We start from the raw sequence: 21629 nt of genomic DNA, 5'->3' as shown, positions 1-21629 counted from the left end.
TGAATTTGAATTTGTAGCCATTAATGATCATTTCAACCGATTTACACACTTCCTAGTATATACTGTAGATTCAATAAACATAAATATTCTGATGTTGAAACTTACAGTTCGCATCACTATTATATTCTTACAAGATTACAAGTTCTTTGTCTTTGTAATCAGGGTATTTAACTTTATGCTCATCAAATAAACATTTCAATTCTCTGACATAAATTTCATGTAATTTGTTGATGTCGTCATCTGTTGGTTCGTCAATTCTCTTCACCGGAATTGGAGCTCCAACTGGTCATGAAAATACAAAAAAGAAAAGAAACAGTAAACAAGGCAAAATGAAGTTTAGCTTGTACGAACTGAAATATTACTAATGTCAAGTCTACGAAATTATGGCCGGTCGCCTTCACGACCTTTTACATGTAGATATATATATACGCTTACATAACAGAAGCAAGCAAGCAATCAGATGTTAATTTATCATTAGAAAGTAGAAGAGCGTAAATATTAAATGTACTAAATGACATTACAAAACGATGTCGCCTTGGTATCTATCCCCACACCAAATAGGTAGCGAAAAATACCATCTATGTCCCCTGCAAGTAATCGAAGCAGTCTTGTATACGAGATATCATTAGGTCGATCTTTCATAGTTTAGTAGTGTTAGATTTCATTTATTAGATCTCATTGTTCATAATGGCGAGGATATTGATGAAAATCTATTTAGTTAAAATGAATAAGAGCCGCGGGGTATTAATGGGGTTCAGAGAGTGTAAAACCCATAACACCAAAGTAAAGCATTTTCTGTACGTACTACAATCATTTATAGCATCCATATCAAGTACAACCCATAACACCAAAGTAAAGCATTTTCTGTACGTACCACAATCATTTATAGCATCCATATCAAGTGTAAAAGTATACTTTCAAATTTCATTTGCTAATTGACCACATTAGAAAGGCCACATGCTAGGCTTGTAAATAAACACATTGAAACAGTATACTTTTATACTTGATATGAATGCTATAAATGAGTGTAGCACATAGAGAAAGTGTTTTACTTCAGTGTTACTTGTTGTAAAGCCTTCGCCCATAGTACTAGTTACTTTATCAGTTTCATGCTGAGATTGGTTCGTGTTATGCTGTTAATCCCATACTTACCAATTGTACGGATAGGTCGTCGATATGGTAGAATACCAAACGTGTAGTTGAATATACCACGACCTTTGAGAACCGGAGGAGCAAACCCACAGAATCGTTGAAGATTGTCTTGGAGTTTTCGGAGATAGGAGCCTTCAGGGTTAGGCACTTGCTCATATATGTCAGTCTCACCAAATGAATAGACAGGAACTAAATGTGCTCTATCGGTATGATTGAATATATAGACACATGTTTACATCATATAGGTTAGAAATAAAATAATCAGAAAATAGATAGGATGTGATAACATACACGAAAGTGAAATAAATAATGATTCCTTTACAATAAAACTGATGCATCGAGGAAGATTTTAACTTTTAAAGAATATATATAATTATAAAATAAAGAGTAGAACATACAACAAAGGGGTTCTAAATGTTTAGGTGTGAATTCGGCAGCGGCGGATAACATTATTACAAATTTTCGGACGAAATCGATGCTCTTTGCCATGTGTAAAACATAATGTTCTCTTCTTTCTTGTCATGATTTTTCGGAAATTTGAAGCTTAAGTAATGTGACCATGGATATCCTTAGTCTAGAGTCTATCCGTAGTTTTGAATCCGTCTCCACGTCTAGAGGAATCAGAGGTTATGAACCAGACGTTGTTCATGCAAATGAGTAAAACTCCAAGTGCTAGAATGACGTAAACAGCCTCCTGATCCGACAAATGTACCATATATGGACATGTAACTGTCCGAAATAAACACTAACCTATGAACAGAATTCTGTGATTTATTAACACAAGCATATTAATTGAATTGTTGTGTGATTTGTTTAAATGTGCAATTTTATCTCAGCTCCAATATAAAATTTTTAATATTTCAACGTAAATGTTGGTATATGTTTAGTGAATTCGAAATGTCTATAATGTCATTACTACACTTGTACTGAACACGTGACCTTACCCACATCTCAAGGCAATCTTTATGAATCCCTTCTTTTCCTTCAGGAGAATAACTGTAGATCCAGTGTGGGCTTCCAGGCACTCACGGGCGCCCCCGACGACGAGAAGACACGCGTTGCCAGGCCCAGTCTCTCGCAAAACATAGCGGAGACTCTCTCTGGTGCAATCAATGGCACCTACAGCCAAAATGATTAAAAAAAAGGTAAAAAACAAGTTTGCAAAGAGTGCAGTACGTACTTTAGATCCACAACCTGAGCTGGGCAACTATTTATAGCACAGACTGAGTTTGACCTTCAGTAGGATCAGGGTCATCATCATGTCCGAGGTCGAGTTTTGATATTATTTGTGTGTATACTTTTTTATTCTTTTGAGCCATTTGTAATTATCTTGCATTTCATACCTGACAGTTTTGATACCATAGCGTTCACATATCATATGCTATCTAACATCATTTAACGTTGATGACTATTAATGAGTTGATATTAAACTATGTTATCATCAGGTCGACGTCCTAATCGTAATTTGTTGAACTCAAGGTCAATGTTCACGTTCAACGTTATAGACTCGCGCTGTGCATTTGACAACTGTGTAGACTATATCAGGACAAATTATTAGAACTTTATTGGCTGAGTCTCCTCACACAAGCACAGCGAGTGGGCAGAGAAGTGGTAGTAAGGGGCAAGGTTGTTAGTCCTGACAATTAGGGCAAATAGCAGCCACAGAATATTCCTGTGTAAAAACTTCTAAAACATTGACTTGTAATTTCAATGGGTATGTATATGATATATTGCAGCACCATCCCTGCATAATGAACTATTCACACATTTTCCTTGCAGTTGTGCGGTTGTGAAGCAGAGCTGGGCAGAGATGGAGACGTTCAGTCACTGGATACACCGAGTAGATGATTTTTATCAAATCCTCAGTATATAAGAATTAATGATTAGAGGTCGTCTATACATGATATATGAACGTTTGACTGCTCACAATCCACAAAACATGATTTGCAGAACTTTTTTTCAGGCAGAAGCTCACTAGGGAATTTTCAAAGTTTGTACTGTATTATCCTTACCTGCCTGCATAACGTAATCCCGATAGAACGGAAACAAAAAGTGTCCAGCGAGGGTTACAAGATGGGATTTGATTCCAGGAAATTTCTCACTAAATCCTGATGCCTCTGTCGCAAAGTTACAATAAGCACCAGCACCAAATATTCCATGAGGATGAAATCCAAAGATATAGTTGTAATTTGGATCTAGATCAGCGGTCTTTATCAATGTAATTGGGAAATAATCTCGCATATATTTCCATATCACCCATCGACGGAAACGTTCGTGTCTTCTCCCACCACGGCTTGGCGTCTTGCGGTCATAATACATCCAGCCGTAGTATAGAAGTACGACCCAGTAATACTTGGTGTACAAAACTAAGTAAATACTCAAAAAGAGACAACCAAATCCTAGAAACATGAAGGAAAGCACAAATTTGATAACACCGAGCATTTCTAACCTTCGGTGTATTGGGATGTTTAAAGGTGCAAATTCGATACCCAGTATTTTGGTCATGATTGCTGCTGGTGCAAAGTGATCAGACGACAGGAATATAATGATCAGACCACAGAAATATACGACCTAAACCTAAATTAAAAGGGGTGTCAAAGTTCAAAGGTCAATAAAGATTAATTTGTAAAGGTCACGTAGATATTACAATGACTCAAAATGAAAAATAATCATCAAATACATTTACATTAAAATATCTCTGATTCTATTGTACACTGTTAGGCATGCGCAAAAAAAAAAATATTTCTGGTCAGGACATGTTGTCTGTGACATGTGACGCGAATGTTTTTTTATTCTCAACAGACCTGTCGCTCAATATTATTTATGACAATTACTGTTCTTTTTATTTAGTACTTAAGAGCAAATGTGTATTTTGGGCAGGTGTAATTTGTTCATGATTGTCTCTGCAGTTGTCTTCAGCTGTAGGGAGGGTTATTTTTGTGTTTCTCCCCCGGATCTGCAGACTGCATGGGCTGGGCAAATACGAAAAAAAACCGACGCGAGGATATTTACCGTAACCTTTACTTTAAAATTTTTAATTTACTTAGCCGTACAAAGCTGACAAATTATAGCCTGAACCTCTCAAACTCTATGTATAAATAATATCATACTAGGGTTCAGCCCATATATAAACTTGTGCCAGTTAGAATTGGAAATTTAAATTCATTTTTACAATTTGTGACTAAAAATGTAGCTTCGATTTGATGTAGTGTAATCAACTTGAATGTGTGGTCAATATTATTGTGCAACTTTAAGAGTTCATGGTACATTTTATGTAACTTGGTTTGTGAAGAAAATATATATAATTGATTTTTGTATTATAATAGTGTGTCCCTTGAATAGCAGTGAACCACAGGGTTATCATTACTATGGTATTTGGTATTGTGATAAGGCTATGGGGACCACTTTAGCTAGCTAGCCCCATGAGCTAGCCCTGTATAATGAAAATATGGCCGTAGAGGGCGCTATTATCTTACTCTGAATGGCAAAAACTTTGTCGTGAATACCAGAGTGAACACGTTCTTTCATCACATTCAAAAATCGCAATGCCCCCCCCCCCCATTCCCCATCACTGAACACTTTCTTAACATGATAACCCCTTCTAATTAAAAAATTACATCCCTATCACAAATCCCTGACATCCCCGGCTTCAACTGAGACACTTTCATCAAGCAACAAAAGGTAGATTCACTAAAATGTGTTACTTATAAAAAGACATTGTACCTGTTAATTAGAGGTGAATTATATGCTAAGGTTTTTAGTTTAGTGATGGGTTCAAATCTATAGGAAAGCTTGGTTTTGAACCCAACCGTGTTAGTTTGACTTGCCTCCGAGTCGATACCTTTATATGTAGTGTTAATTATATATTCATGATATCACTTGAAAGCACGAGTTTTACGCGTGTTTGATGCGATTACGTTATGTGTGCAAATATGATATTTTCTGGTCGGTGGAGGCACTGATTTTACTGTAAAAAATAGATTAATAATATTTTCATATCGTATAATGTGTACAGACAGATGTACACACGTTTCTATAGATGATTCAATACACCTCAATGTGTACAATATTGAGAAATAGTCATTTTACAAAATAGTTTCAAACAGTCGCGGTCCAGTGCAGTATCACCTAGTGTACTACCTGCAGGTTGGTTACTAATTCGAGTACACATTTCCTTAGGTCTATAAGATAAGATAAAATAAGTGAAGATATAACTTTATTACAACTGTACATAAAATTGACAATTCTATTTTGGTATCTAAGTGTGTTAACACTACAATGCAATACGTGTAGGGTATTGTTGTAAGTATATAAAGTATATAATACACATTGTGTTACAGCTATTAAAAGTTGACCCCAGAAGTTGACCTACTCCGCCATCAGAGCCAGAGCTCTGATCAGAGTTTAAACTATCTTTGGCGTAAAATTGATAAAAAAAAATGAACAATGCAACCGTTCCGTTGACCTTTGACCTTTGTCATTCTGTCGTCTACTCATGCCCAGGTGGTGTCAAGTTCTGTCACTGCAAAATTGTTGTCCGATAGTACTGGCTCCAAAATGGCCAAATTACTCGGCGTCGAGTTTGCACCCTTCAATATTCCACTGCATCGGCGATTGGAAATGCTTGGAGCTTTCAAATATGTTTTCTGTTTCCTCATTCTAGGGTTCTCTTGTCTCTTTTTGAGTATTTACTTAGTTTTGTACACCAGGTATTACTGGATCGTACTTCTATACTACGGCTGGATGTATTATGACCGCAAGACGCCAAGCCGTGGTGGGAGAAGACACGAACGTTTCCGTCGATGGGTGATATGGAAGTATATGCGAGATTATTTCCCAATTACATTGACAAAGACCGCTGATCTAGATCCAAGTTACAACTATTTCTTTGGATTTCACCCTCATGGAATAATGAGTACAGGAGCGGTATGCAACTTTGCGACAGAGGCAACTGGATTTAGTGAAAAATTTCCTGGAATCAAACCCTATTTTGTGACTTTATCGGGTCACTTTATATTTCCATTCTACAGGGATTATATGATGCAAGCAGGTAAGAATTCGGGGATCTGCAAATTATGCGTTCCATAAATATGATATTTCCAATTTTTTAGTTACTTAGATTTTTTTTTCGCAGTCGTACACACATCATGTCATGATACATATTATCGAAAGACCTTCCTGATAACATCAACCCCGATACCTTATATCGTTTAAATAAATAAACATCATTGTAAAGGATCAAACATGTATGACCTTGCTAAGAAATATCGCCCTCTTTGATCGTAGTTGTGACACTATCAATTTCTTTTGTTTTTATAGGCATTATCGACTGCACGAAGGAGAGTGTTCACTATGTTCTAGGTGAGACTGGTCCAGGCAATGCATGCATCGTTGTCATTGGTGGCGCACTCGAATCCCTTGAAGCCCATGCGGGAGCTACTACTATTCTCCTAAAGGAAAAAAAGGGATTCATAAAGATCGCTTTGAGATGTGGGTAAGGGGAGGTGCTGTAGTTTTACCAATTGTTATAATTTCATAAGGAGTTACGTATTGGTGAAATATTGTACATTGTAGTTTACTTGCTATAAAAACATGTTATCCAGTGCTGTCCAGTGGTATACGTACGTGAACGGTATGGCAAAATTTTATATATTAAAAAGTTGCCCATTGTGTATGAATTAAGACCCCCTAACCTCAGCAAAAATACTATCACCACCACCCTTATTTAGAACATTACATATATTAGAACACATTGCTTCCGGGTTAGGGTGACCCTTTTTTTAGTTGTTTGTTTATCACTTTAATATTTAAAATAATGGGTCGCGTCAATGGTTTTAGGTATAAAAAATGAGAGACTCAAAAATGTTTACATGTTGGTAATCAATTTTGTAATTGTACTTGTAATAGCCAGGATCTTTAGAATTACAAATGACAATTAAAGTCAATAGGATATTATACACATATCAAAGTTCCTGATTTACCAAGTTGGTAAACTATAATTTTTGCCCAGATATAAATTTAGGGTGTTGATATCTTACCATTGGAGTAGCCTTTCTAGTTTGTCATGATGCCCAGTAGGGCAGTAGTAGCTCACATCCCTGATTGTCAGATGGCAACCCCACCCATGAGTGCATAGCTGAGCATAAATTATTGTCGTTATTGCTGAAATTTGGCAACTTAATTCAACAAATGGTTCAGTGTTTCCTTCTAACTTTAATTGTCACTTCTAAGACATTTGGACTGTTAACATATGATTATGAAATGAAAGTCAACAACATGTGCACATACACTTACTTTAAAAAAAAAATTGTTTTAATAAAATGTTTAACCAAACAACCTATCATTTTTAAGGTGTTATGATAAGAAACATAGAATTAAGTATGGATGCCCTTAGTGAAGTTGTGTGCTTTCCTGATCTGGCCATAGAGGGTGTCATTTTTTAAAATTGTATAGTTGGAATGGAGATGAGAAACAGGGAAATGAATAAGGCCACTATTGCCTGCGTTTATAAAATCCCCTGAGAATGTTTCTATGGAACACTGATCACAATAGTAACATGCAACATGCTCAATTGTGACTGACTGGTAACCAAAGAAGGTGCAGGTCAGTAAATGGCATGTCAGGAGTTGAAGTTAAGCAAGTCACATATTGCATATCACTTTTATACATTGTAAATGTATTTTACAAGCTTTGTCTTTTTTTCAATGATACCGATAGGGCACATTTAGTTCCTGTCTATTCATTTGGTGAGACTGACATATATGAGCAAGTGCCTAACCCTGAAGGCTCGTTGTTGCGGAAATTACAACTTAACCTTCAACGATTCCTTGGCTTTGCTCCCCCTATCTTCAGTGGCCGTGGTATATTTAACTATACATTTGGTATTATACCTCGGAGACGTCCAATCAACACAGTTGGTAAGTATATAGTATATAACATGCTGACAGAGGACTTTATGAAATTCAAAAAAAAAACAATCCTTGGGGAAAATTAATAATTGGCAGGTTTCAAATAAACTAAACTGTCAATATTTTGTTTAATAAGGTGGTCTGGCTGTCAAGTAATGCCACAATAGGTAGTCACCTGACTGTCAAGTAATGCACAATAGGTAGTCACCTGACTGTCAAGTAACACAACAATAGGTAATCACCTGACTGTCAAGTAACACAACAATAGGTACATGTAGTCACCTGACTGTCAGGTGACATCCCAAAATAGCTATATGGACTTGATTGTCATGTATACAATGGCTGCAGCACAGCCTCTATGAACACATGGGGTTAAATCCTTCACACAGCCACCACTGTCCTACAAGGTCTCCATTAATTCAGCAGGGCTGATGACATCTCAGTGTTTCTAGGAAAGTTGTAAATCTAGTAATGACCAGTTAAGTTTTATTCAGACAGGTATACCTTATATGTAACCAAACATTTCTCATTACTGTATGTAAAAATTGGTAAACTGATTTCATTTTTCTTTTCTTCGCATGACCAGTTGGAGCCCCCATCCCGGTGAAAAAAATGACACATCCAACAGATGAAGACATAAACAAGTTACATGAAATTTATGTCAGAGAATTAAAACATTTATTTGATGAGCATAAAGTCAAATACCCTGATTACAAAGATAAAGAACTTGTAATCTTGTAAGAATATAGTAGTGATGTGATTTGTAATTTTAAAAGTTGGATTACTGAATCTTTGTAGTACAAAGTACATGGCAGTTAGGATAATTGTGAAGTAGCATTAATTAGTCCTTCAATACTACAACGAGAGGCTCTGTTTTTTTCAATGCTCTCTCTTTCCTTCAACTATGATTGGATACATAAAATAGTGAACTTTGAACTTTTAGTTGTAAATCATTTTTGAATTCATAAACCCTTTTTATTTCATAAAGCGATTATCCATTTGCCGAATATTTTGTACTGACAAAATATTGTATACTAGAAGTATGTACTTTTGCTGAACCTTAGGTCTTTGCTGATATATATTCCAGAATTGTTTCGTGTATCTGAAATTTAGTACCAATAAATAACTTTTAGAGTTAGAAACTGGTTAATTTATTGGCTTTAGCAGGTGAGAGAGAGAGAGAGAGAGAGAGAGAGAGAGAGAGAGAGAGAGAGAGAGAGAGAGAGAGAGAGAGAGAGAGAGAGAGAGAGAGAGAGAGAGAGAGAGAGAGAGAGAGAGAGAGAGAGAGAGAGAGAGAGAGAGAGAGAGAGAGAGAGAGAGAGAGTCATACAGGCTGAGTGAGAGACGGACAGGCAGGCAGACAGAGAAATGTTACATCTACAATGGTTGACTTGACTTTGTGTCATCACTGTTATCTTATCATATCGTACACAGGGTGAATCTTTACTTGTAGATATCAAGAGATAAACCAGAGACAACAAGACATAAACAGATACTGAGTCCAAAACACTACCAAGTTCATGGATGATTTGTGTTATTTGGAATTAAGGTACTGATAATGTCAAAACATGTTTATCTACACTAGTCTATAGTACTAAGTACTATTGCTATTTGTATAACCATCTACTATACCCGGTATGATAGATTATATATATATAGAATTGTTTAAATTGTTTAAGTCCTTTGATTTAAACATATATTGTTCTTTCTGTATGTTGTTTTTGACTCTAGATAATGTATTTTTTACATTGCTACGTCAAATAAAATATACTATACTATGCTATACTATAATTTGTATTCTAGTATGGCCATCATTATCCATGTATAGGTTTATATAATGGTTTCCATAAAAGTTTATAATTGCTGCCACTCAGTACATTTTAATTATATCAGATGTCAGTGGGCAAGTGTCAATGGATGTAAGTGCAGGGCGAGTGTCATCGGATGTCAGTGGGCGAGTGTCATCAGATGTCAGTGGGCAAGTGTCAATGGATGTAAGTGGGTGAGTGTCATCGGATGTCAGTGGGCAAGTGTCAATGGATGTAAGTGGGCAAGTGTCATCAGTTGTCAGTGGGCAAGTGTCATCAGATGTAAGTGGGCGAGTGTCATCAGATGTCAGTGGGCGAGTGTCAATGGATGTAAGTGGGCGAGTGTCATCAGATGTCAGTGGGCGAGTGTCAATGGATGTAAGTGGGCGAGTGTCATCAGATGTCAGTGGGCAAGTGTCAGATCACTTACCTCTTACCACTGCAGGTGGGTTTCAAGCCATAGCCCGGATTTACCACACTATCAGATCTCGTTACTTTCAAAACATATGTAATATGTTATAAGTTTTACTTCCAAAGAAAACATTCACCATAACATACTTTAAGATTTTAGAGAAAAATTTTATTCTTTAAAAAAAACATGAACTGTACATCACAGTAAATATAATTCAAAACTTAACTTTATTGTCATGTGCATAAAATGCCAGGTGTGCTCATAAAAAAAGATTTAATAATAAACTTGAAAACACAAAACGCAAATTGAAAATGATATTTACTTGTTTACTTTGTATTTGCAACTATCTATGAATGAGTAACTTACAAATTGTATTATACATGTTTTAATTTGACTCAAAACACTAAAAAAAAACTAACAATTGGTCAAAATAAAAAATATTCAATGAATCTGTAACTTTATTTGGTTACATCAGAACCAGTATGATTTTCATCAAAGTTCTACAGATTCCCTGAGGTTCAAAAAAATTTGGTCAAAATGTACTTTTCAAGGTTGCAAAATGGCAATGTTACTTGATCACTTCTGTTTAGAAGACATGTTTGATTTCACGTCATGTGTTTGGTCTCAGACCACTAAATCTATTTAGTGGTCTGAGGTTTGGTTGATTTCACAGAGTAAAGGACATAGATAATCTTAATTTCAGTTGAGATCAGTAGAGCTCAGAGCTCTTTGCTGTGATGTGAGCCATACAAATACTGAGATCAGTAGAGCTCAGAGCTCTGTGCTGTGATGTGAGACATACAAATGCTGAGATCAGTAGAGTTCACTACTTGCAACACATTTACTCCCAGACTGGTAGGTGTTACAGCCAAGATCAGTCTGGTTCACCACTTACAACATGTTTCACACTTACCCTGGTATCTCCTTACTGCCAAAATCAATAGGTTCACACCTATCTGACATGTAGTACAGCTAAGATCAGTCGAGTTCACCACTATCACAGTAAACAAGTCCTACCGACTTATATAAAGTACAAAATTAATACATTGCCACTTTTGTCCATATTACTTTGGTAAAAACAAAGAGTTGCATCCCTAGATGATGAGTTGAAAGTAAAATCTTGTACCGAGATAAGAAATTCTAGATATAATATTCTGTGTAATCTACTTGAAAACTTAGCTATAAAAATACTATTTCATTGGCATATATATTTATCTATTATTGTGTGCTACAATAATATATCCACTCTTAATAAGCTTGCAAATGAAGTACTTTGGCATAGTTTGAGGAATGTTGCTTCTGAGATGCCATCCTAATGTTGTTTTACAATGGCAATATGAAATATACAGGAAAATATCTGAAAGTTTAAAATTCTTGATAAAGTAATAGATTTGTTCATATGTGGATATTGTACCCCAAAAAGGAGTACTCTACTTATTATACACACTATATCTGACTGATTTCATGTACAAACTAATTTTATTTTTCTAAGAAAATTCTACCCAAATCCTCTTCCAAAAGTCTCAACTTATATTTTGTGCATCTCTGATAAAGTATAATAAAAAGTCACTTTTTGTCTTGAATATGCTTGAGTAATTGATTTCATAGCAATGAAGATAAATGAGTACATCTGATGAAATGATATATGTAAAATACATTATTGAAAACATTGCTCATATACTATTTTTAATTTTTTAAATTTTTAAAAAATTTTTTTTTTTACAAAAAATGCTGCCTTTTTGTGCATATTATTGTACGCATGAAATTGACTGCTTGGAATGATCAATTCTCTTTGGACCCAATTCAACATCTAAGTATTTTACAAAACAATGTGAATTCACAAGCTACCCTTCTATGCTGTGATGGGCGCCCTCACACATCGGTGAGAGAGAGGAGGCCGATGAGGGTGGCATGACACGATATATCTTACAGTCTACCGGTACCTTTAAGATACCTTGACACTAAAAGACATAGAAAACTATTTTATGCAGTAATCATATGACATTGTACATGAAAGCCTAAAATTTTGATGAAAATATTACGGTAAGCCTCTTATTTTAGAATGAATGCAGCCAACAAAACCAAAGACATTATAACGTGTATACTGAGACATGTAATTGACTTTGAACTGACAAGACTAATCTCTTAAATCCTGTTGTTCTTAATCTAATCTGTAGATTAATAGCCATAATCTATCAAGTCCTGTTGAAGACACACACAAAATCATTGTTCCTGTCACCATGATAAACTCCTTTAGTTCACGAATGGAATGTCCAGTGAAATAAAAGTTAAAAATGCTGCTTATATGAATTGTGTACAAAATTGAGAAACAAAAAAGTTTACATACTAATAAAGTAGTTGATATACTAATATTACTTGAGCTGTCAGTTTACTAAGATTGACACAAAACTAAAACTATTGTCGCAACATGCTGATACAACAGTGATAAGTTATTGAATGGATGCTGGTTAGATATACAATGTATATAACAGTCTTAGCAGGTAGGTGTCACAGGGTTTTAATTGACAAAGTTCCAAGAACTTACAGGGTTGTTTTGGGACTTCCAATGTTTACACTATCTTGATCACAGGGTGATTAGAATCTCACAACAGAGGAACCGCTATCACCCACTTGTGTAATCAACTACACCAAAGAACAATTGATCTATTTTGCATTTATCTATATAGTAAACCGAATGCTCCCACTATCGTATCTAGCCCTTTAGACCCAAGTATGATGTGTAACAAAAAGATGGCTGGGTGTGTTTTCATTGCATGTCAGCCATGGTGAATGTCAATCTGATTAAAATCTGATGTGGTGAATATGGTTCGATATTTGAAGAAGGTACTCACTCCCAGAACGACAAAATCGAAACTAAATGACAAAATGAAAGAAATAGAGGTATGTAAAGAAAGTGAGCTGTATTCACCACATCAGATTTTATCAGATTGGGTAAATGTAATACTACTATACAAAAACTTAAAAATATTGAAATCTGTAATTATACATAATACTTTCAATATAAAGTTAGTCTCTTGAAAATTACAAAACTTGAGTTCCTGTATATTCTAAACTTACTTTGTTATTAATAAAATTCAAAGAAATGGAAAAAATTGCTTTGAAATGATTGGCAGGATTATCTTGAGTAAATTTTCCAAAATACCATGACTTGTCAATACTCAACAATTTAAGCACTGCTCATTGCCTCAGTACAGTGTGACTCAAATGTCATTTTTAATGTGCAATTATAGTAAATATACAAAAAAGTAGAAAATTATTCCAAGATGTTCTGCATAAAGCTGAGTTAATGATGTAATTCTCACATTGTGTAAAAAGTACTGCTTTAGACAAACTCAGCATAGTGTCCTGTGCTACATTAATAATGCCCTAGGGAAAATATTAAACAAATAGTGCTCACTCTATGCAAATTGAGGTCACTATGAGTCACTAGTCCATACCATGTGACAAGCTCTAAGCCAATCACTGAAAGCTGTATGAAAATGTTGTCTTAAAACACTAGTAATTATTTCAAGGGAGTATTTATATTGTATCTGTGGATATTAATTTTCCTTATTTTGTCAAATTATGGAGTACTCACGTCCCTTTATACCATGAAAACAAAAACTCTGACACCAACCCTATTTACAATATGTATATACATGTAGCCATTTTAGAATTGTTTCAACGTGTCACATGGACAATATATAAACTTACCTATTTGACTTTCAACTTCACGTCCATAACATACAAACTTTTAGTACAACTTTTTCTGTACAAACAAATATCCCCTGGTAGAAAGAGGATAAAGCATACAAACTTTTCCTACAAGATAGACACACTTTGTCTACAGGATGTACAAACTTTGCTTACAGGACGTACAAACTTTACCTACAGGACGTACAAACTTTACCTACAGGACGTACAAACTTTACCTACAGGACGTACAAACTTTGCTTACAGGACGTACAAACTTTGCTTACAGGACGTACAAACTTTACCTACAGGACGTACAAACTTTGCTTACAGGACGTACAAACTTTGCTTACAGGACGTACAAACTTTGCTCACAGGACGTACAAACTTTACCTACAGGACGTACAAACTTTTCCTACATGATATACGGCTATTCAGGTAATAAAGTTTAAAAGTCAATAGAGTAACTCCTGTATTTTAATCATCACGATAACACAGATAACCATAATTTCTTAATTTCACTCACACCGCAGTCTCAAAATCTTCTCCCTCTTCTGTTAAACTGAAAGTTGGAGAGATATTATCCATAGCAACAGCATAGTCATGTGTAGGTTGTTTCAACATAATCGATGATTGTCGTGATTTGGCAATGCTCTTTGACAATGCGATTTGTTTATGTACTTGTTTTGTGCGACGATGGAGGTGATGTTGCAAGTCTTGATTTTCATCATGCATTGCATTACGATCAAACTTATTTTGTCGCAGCTGAAAAAAAAATATTGATACAAATAATTTGGCTACCTTGGGTTGCAATATTATTATGAAATTAACTCTGTCACTTCTAACGTAACGCACAAACTGTGATGGTTACGTTATCAGAATTAGGCTGCTATGACAACGGACAACACAATTCTGAATATCAACTCATTGTGAAATATCACAGGCAATCACAGCAATGTCAAACTAAGGAATATGCATGCACAAACAGTGTTTTTGTTAGGGTGGTAGGTAGGTGAAATCTACGTGAGTTCCCATGTCATTTTACTGGGGTTCCCAACAATAATATTGAATATGGATTGGAAACTTTGCCAGTTTTTATCAGATTTATCCCTGACTGTCACCAGGGTTCCAAGCCTTGACAAAAACACTGACAAACATTTATGAAATACTAATTTAAACATGTGGCAGGTCTTACCGTTTCACTTGGATTTGAGACTAGCCATTTCTTCATATCTGTAGGATGTGGTTCTTTAAGGATTTCTACTTGTTCTACAGGCTCTCTAGATGTCTCTATAAAGTCAATATCATACAGTACTAGCTGATCAGATTATGATTACCATAACCCTATGATGTGTCGGTGTGGTGACGTGTCGATACACATTCCAAGTCCCATCTTTGAAAACACATCCTCCCCTTCTAATACACATACATGCACTCAGGATCTCCAAAGAAAAAAATTACTAGTACTCTCCCATATCCCTGTTTCTAAAACAATGAAAACATCCCTCTCTCCTCATATCAAAACCAAAATCTCCCTCCCACATCTGAATACAAAATACTCACTACTTCCTCCAAAACATCTCTCAACCCCTCCTCAAAATCTCAAAATACAAGTACAGTCAAGACTACCCCCTCCTCCACAATCTCATCTACCCTCCAAATAACCACCCCCTACTATAGGTCATACATAACTGTATGTACTAATTGTTCATCATTCATCATTCAACATATACATTCTTAGATAGAACTATATGTCATTTCCATTTTTGATTTGTGACTTCATGTCTGTTTTGTACCTTATCCTTTTCATCTACCCATCTGCATAATTCTTACTGTACTGAGTGTATTTGATAATATTTTTAAATCATTTTTAGTATTATTGTTGAGATGCCCAAGGGCCTCAATGGAAAGTAGTATTTCACTTACTTTTAGTACTGTAACACTTATTTGAGCTAGCCTGAATAAAATATTTAATTACTCACCACCATTACTGACATAACTATAGGATGGTACATCTTTATGTAAGTTACTTTCTATTCTCTTTAGGTGCTCAGCACTACCTCTAATACCGTGTATAACAGCATCTACAGTTGCAATATGTTCACTACGGGATGAAACATACAAGAACACAATTCTCGAACAGTTAACTTTTATACATGGACATTAGTACTGTATAAACACTTATTTAGTCATTTGCATACAAAGGACAGCTGGTGAGACTTGAACCTACAATATTTACATACAAAGGACAGCTGGTGAGACTTGAACCTACAATATTTGCATACAAAGGACAGCTGGTGAGACTTGAACCTACAATATTTGCATACAAAGGACAGCTGGTGAGACTTGAACCTACAATATTTGCATACAAAGGACAGCTGGTGAGACTTGAACCTACAATATTTGCATACAAAGGACAGCTGGTGAGACTTGAACCTACAATATTTGCATACAAAGGACAGCTGGTGAGACTTGAACCTACAATATTTGCATACAAAGGACAGCTGGTGAGACTTGAACCTACAATATTTGCATACAAAGGACAGCTGGTGAGACTTGAACCTACAATCTGCCTTTGACATGTTGTAAATCTGTGATGGATTATAAAAATGTTGATACATAAAAAGTACCAATACACCCCCCACCCCCACCCCCATCCCGCTAGCTCCCACCTAACAAAAACAAGTTTATCCTTCCATGTATGTATATAGCTTGTAAAATAAAATGAAAACATAATAATTCTACAATGTAGAGATCTTTAGTAAAATTGTAAAACTGTAAAACTTTCAAGGATCAGTATGACGAGAGTCTTAAACACACCATAGCTAATAACTTATAAGGTTTAGTGATAACGCCATTCTTTTATAGAGTGTACTAACTACTATTTTGATGTGTACATGCACACTTCTGGTCAACAATATCTCCATAGCTTTAATTTTTAAATGACAGCACTGAAATGTGTCTTTGGGTTTCTTGGAAGAGATTCTTTTCTTTGTTTATCATTAAGTTTTTGAAGAGCACACAAGATTAAATAATGTTCCATCTTCTGTTTATTCAAAATTTCTTAAGTCACAAAGAGATATAAAAGGGAGGGGAGGGCAAAAGGTCTCAGAAATACGTGAGAAAGGGGACATTGATTCCTCTATTGATAAATGTTTCTCTCCCTTTTGATATGAAACAAAGTCATGATGGAAAAATGAGTTTACAAGATAATATTATTGTCTTACCCAATGGTAATCTTCTCATATCGTAGCATGATTTGAATATCTCTGGTCTGTGGTTCTTTCTGTAACCATTTCTTTAGATACTTTTCATCAATACTGTCCCACCATACCTAGATTCAGAGATGAGACAGAGTATGACAGATTGAGACACAGACACACACACACACACACACACACACACACACACACACACACACACACACACACACACACACACACATACACACACACAAAGACATTCATACATACATACATACATACATACATACATACATACATACATACATACATACATACATACATACATACACACACACAAATACATACGTACATACATACATACATACATACATACATACATACATACATACATACATACATACATACATACACACACACAAATACATACATACATACATACATACATACATACATACATACATACATACATACATACATACATATATACATACATAGTAAATTAATTAATAAACCTACCCTGAAATAGTTCTCTCCTTTATGTCCCACTATTTCTTCCACACCTGCCATCATAAAGCTATTAACCTGTTGTACAAATGATAAATGAAGTGATATCAGTCATCAAATTATCAGACTCTACAATTTATCAACCACCAAAAATTATCATTTGCTTGAATTTTATGACATGTTGGCATAGATATCTTTCCCAAATTAATTGTGAGAATTGTTTGGTTGATGGTTTACTTTTCAATTTTCAATTACTGCATAGTGTACAATAAACATGTAACAGTCTGAACATTAGTTTAACATGTTTGCTAACAGCATGTACTAGTAACCAATTCATCTACAAATTCTTTTTGAAAGTGTGCGTTGATAAACTTGACGTATAATTATAACTTACATTTGACTGTAATTCCTCTACCATGGTAGTTTTGTGTTCGTCAGCTAGGTGAACTCTCATACATTTGACCAATGGTTTGACTGTGATACCCTGTCAAATAAAAAAATTGCCGATGGCATTGTAGCAAAACTGTATTGTTTACTTGCAATTCAAAAAAATGTTTATCAACATGCCGATCCAACCCTGTTGTTACCTATGCAATATGTTGTGCTAAAAAGTCTTGATGTTACTGTATTAAAGAGTCTAATTCAGAATCCAATTGTACTGTTAATTTGTTTGGTTAAATGATAGTTTTTCATTTTTATTCATTTTGTTTATATTTCTGTATTGTTTCACTGCCAAATTGACTTGTTTTGGATCAGGTAAGAACTGAATCACGACATTAGCAGACCTGTTTTTCAACGACAGTAAACATTTATTAGGAATAAAGTCACCTTTTTGGAGTCTAATGACTTTGTAGCTTTCATCTGAATCTCTCAGACGTCTTCAGATAATGACGCTAGGAGGTCACTTACTCCAATCACTTAGTGTCATTATGCTGAAGATGTCCAAGAGATTCAGATGAGAGATATGTAGTCGCTTCAAACTAGACTCCAAAAATATGACTTTATTCCTAATAAATCTACTTAAAATGGAGTCCAGTATCAATTTCTGTTCTACTAAACAGTAAACAAGTTTCTCACTTTGTTACTGGACAATCACTGGAAAAACTTAGATATCAAGTATAATTACAAGGCTAAATTCAGGCAGAACAGAATTCCAGATCAGACGGATCTGAACATATAGGCTGGAAAGCCTGCGTTCAGAAAACACCTAAGTAAATAAGTCTGAGACTAGAATGGAAAAATTGGCAAAGTCGGTGAGGATTAATTTGGTTGCTGCAGTAGTATGGTAATTTTAGATGAAAGTAGAATTCATAATACATACCTGTATAAAGACAGTAAAAATGATGACTGCCAATGTGGTAGTAACAAGCATATTCTTGAGTGGAAATTCATGCTCATCAATTAACATCACCAGTGAGAAACAGACAGCACCTCGCAGTCCGCCATAACCCTGCAATGATAACACATACATTGATATGAGAAACAGACAGCACCTCGCAGTCCGCCATAACCCTGCAATGATAACACATACATTTCTAAGCATCAGCAATACATACAAGGTTCTTCCCCTAGTGGCCAAAACTTTACATTCTTTTGTCTTTCTCTGATAACTCAAATCTGATGCAATACAATGATTGATTGCTATGGTGATACATCATTGACTGTATCTAATAGTCTAGTATTGTACCAAATCCATAAAGTCTGTGCATGTTATTATGTTAAAGTATTTGAAAGTAAAATTGGTAGTACTAGTAATTCAATACTTACCATAATGAACTGTTCTTCCCAACCAATCTTTCTAGCATATTTGAATCTATTGATGAAGAATGTCAAAATGATGACAACTACAGGACAAAAACAAAAATAAATTTGAAATTAATATAATTAGACATTTCAGTACCTCTGCTATAGCAATGTAACCAACAATATGTACTGTACCTTACAATGTGCTGACAATTTGACTGCAATTATTACTTTCTAAATTGTATTTTATATACAACTTAAGAGTGGCTTTTTTTTGTCATGTACAGTATCAGTAAGTAGGTAAATCTAATAAAGTTACCAGGTCATTTTATCCAAGTTCCCATACAAACTCACAGTACATTCCATAACACACTATGCAAATTGTACCCCAGTTCCCATACAAAATCACTGTACTACACTCCATAACACACTATGCAAATTTTACAGAAAACATGGAACCTACCTATGTATCGGAAGACAAGACAGAATACGATTGTAAATATTACAAATGGTGTATTCCATATATGGTCATCTGACACAAGAACTAGGCCCAGGAATAGGAATATTATAGACTCAGTTGTAGACCTGGAATTATAGAAAGAGTAAAATTATAAATACAAAAGAAACACCTCAAGAAAAATATTAACTCCTTTTTTTTAATCACAGAAGTATTTTTTTTTTAGAAATGCAATTTTCATGTGAGTTTTTTCAAAATGCAAACCTATTTGTTATGAAAATTCATCTTTTTAAAAATTAAAAACAATATGCCAGTTTACTAAAACATCATAATCACTTTAAAAAATGGATATGTTTACAACAAATTCACTTAAAAGATTATTGCTTCAAAATTGTAAAGAAAGTGGATGAGATGTCCACTATAGTACTAATTTATTGCAGGAGATTTCTACAGATTTGAATCCGGCATTAAATCATCTTTTACATGTATAGATATATGGTACTTGTCCAAAAGACACACCATATCCTAGAATAAATGTTCATGGACTCTGGGTTCATAGAAAGTTTAGAATTTCCATCCAAGAAATTTGTTCATGCTGTGAGTTGAAATTTTCATTTGACACACCAATGTTGTTGGGAAAGAAAACATAACTTTTTTCAAGTCGTAATTGTAAGAAAACTGATGACCAGACTTACGCTAACATCTTCATGAAATACTTGACTGTAGTATGCGACTTGTGGGAAATGTTGGCAAAACTATAGTTGGCTTGCATTAAACCACACGCTATCATACTGTACAAATACAAAAATATGGATTTTAACAACATGTAATTCACATAAATAAAATTAACAGACTTACTCATGACTAAACGTTTAGAAATATCAGCACAAAATCTGGTACACCTAAATACACTCAGAAAACATTTTCAATCAACAGCAAACCTGTACAGGGTAATGCCTGGATCACTCACTTTTTAAAAGAATTATTGTAACTTTGGATCATCAATGGCATTATGAAGCAGTCAACAGATGTCTAAAACAAACAACTCCATGAGAACCTTAAAAATTACATACTGTTTACCATTAAAATGACAAAAACTATTTGCACTGGCGGGTACACCATTGATTTTTACTATAAAACACTTAAAAACTAGTTGCATTGGATGGGTATGCCATAGATGTTAACCAAGGCAAAGAATACTTGGAAATGACAACTTTTCAAAAGAGACTAGTCGCGCTTTATGATCGTGGCCCACATTGTTTATCAAATCTCTTTTCTGAACAGCGCCCCCAGTGGCCAAGCATTTGCACTCTTTTGTTTTCTCAATGAACAGCATACGACATATTGGTAAATGAAGTGGTGCTATTGTTTACGGAAAGCCATAGGTTCAAAAGATTTGTCACCGAAACATTTACATGATAGTTTTATTAGAAATAAATTTTCACTCACAGATTTAAGAAATATTTATTAACAGAAGAAAGACATTAGCTAAATTTATGGTAGTGAAATACATCAAAGTTACAAATTACAATATATCAAATTTTTCTTAAAAAATGTATTACTCAAATGAAAGCAGTCACTTACGATATAATGCCTGAAAACTCAAATAACTCCCCAAGAAGGTACGATAGATATGCAATACCAATTATAGCTAACGGCTCAACCACTGAAAAAAAAGACAAAGTCAGAGAGTTAACACTATCGGTTAATTGAGTAATCAAGATTATCTTAACAAGTGATCTAGGA

At 34.8% G+C, this 21629-nt stretch overlaps 3 protein-coding genes across 3 annotated transcripts in view; 1 reads left to right on the top strand and 2 right to left on the bottom strand.

Annotated features, from left to right (window-relative positions):
• Positions 1–127: 127 nt before the first annotated feature.
• LOC144442691 (2-acylglycerol O-acyltransferase 2-like) lies at positions 128–3657 on the bottom strand. Its single transcript, XM_078132066.1, has 4 exons — positions 3165–3657; positions 2097–2271; positions 1153–1352; positions 128–282 (listed from the first exon to the last, which is right to left on the bottom strand). Exons 1-4 carry the CDS (start codon positions 3655–3657, stop codon positions 128–130), a joined length of 1023 nt encoding a protein of 340 aa, XP_077988192.1.
• Positions 3658–5709: 2052 nt separating this feature from the next.
• Positions 5710–8801, top strand: LOC144441902 (2-acylglycerol O-acyltransferase 1-like). Its single transcript, XM_078131156.1, has 4 exons — positions 5710–6202; positions 6472–6646; positions 7870–8069; positions 8647–8801. The coding sequence occupies exons 1-4, from the start codon at positions 5710–5712 to the stop codon at positions 8799–8801; spliced, it is 1023 nt and encodes a 340-aa protein (XP_077987282.1).
• A 5405-nt stretch (positions 8802–14206) lies between these two features.
• The window catches only part of LOC144442498 (sodium/hydrogen exchanger 1-like), a 17648-nt gene continuing 10225 nt past the window's right edge, over positions 14207–21629 (bottom strand). Inside the window, exons 10-20 of the mRNA XM_078131857.1 lie at positions 21468–21549; positions 20579–20674; positions 19890–20011; positions 19451–19527; positions 19005–19133; positions 18078–18167; positions 17696–17761; positions 17201–17307; positions 15956–16077; positions 15169–15263; positions 14207–14738 (exon numbers count right to left, since the gene is read on the bottom strand). Coding sequence (XP_077987983.1) covers positions 14496–14738; positions 15169–15263; positions 15956–16077; positions 17201–17307; positions 17696–17761; positions 18078–18167; positions 19005–19133; positions 19451–19527; positions 19890–20011; positions 20579–20674; positions 21468–21549 — 1229 coding nt within the window. The 3' untranslated portion in view covers positions 14207–14495. The remainder of the gene's footprint in view (positions 14739–15168; positions 15264–15955; positions 16078–17200; positions 17308–17695; positions 17762–18077; positions 18168–19004; positions 19134–19450; positions 19528–19889; positions 20012–20578; positions 20675–21467; positions 21550–21629) is intronic.

The sequence above is a fragment of the Glandiceps talaboti genome, chromosome 11 (assembly GCF_964340395.1).
Source record: "Glandiceps talaboti chromosome 11, keGlaTala1.1, whole genome shotgun sequence".
Taxonomy (NCBI): Eukaryota; Metazoa; Hemichordata; class Enteropneusta; family Spengelidae; genus Glandiceps; species Glandiceps talaboti.
This window is presented reverse-complemented; position numbering and strand designations above follow the sequence as displayed.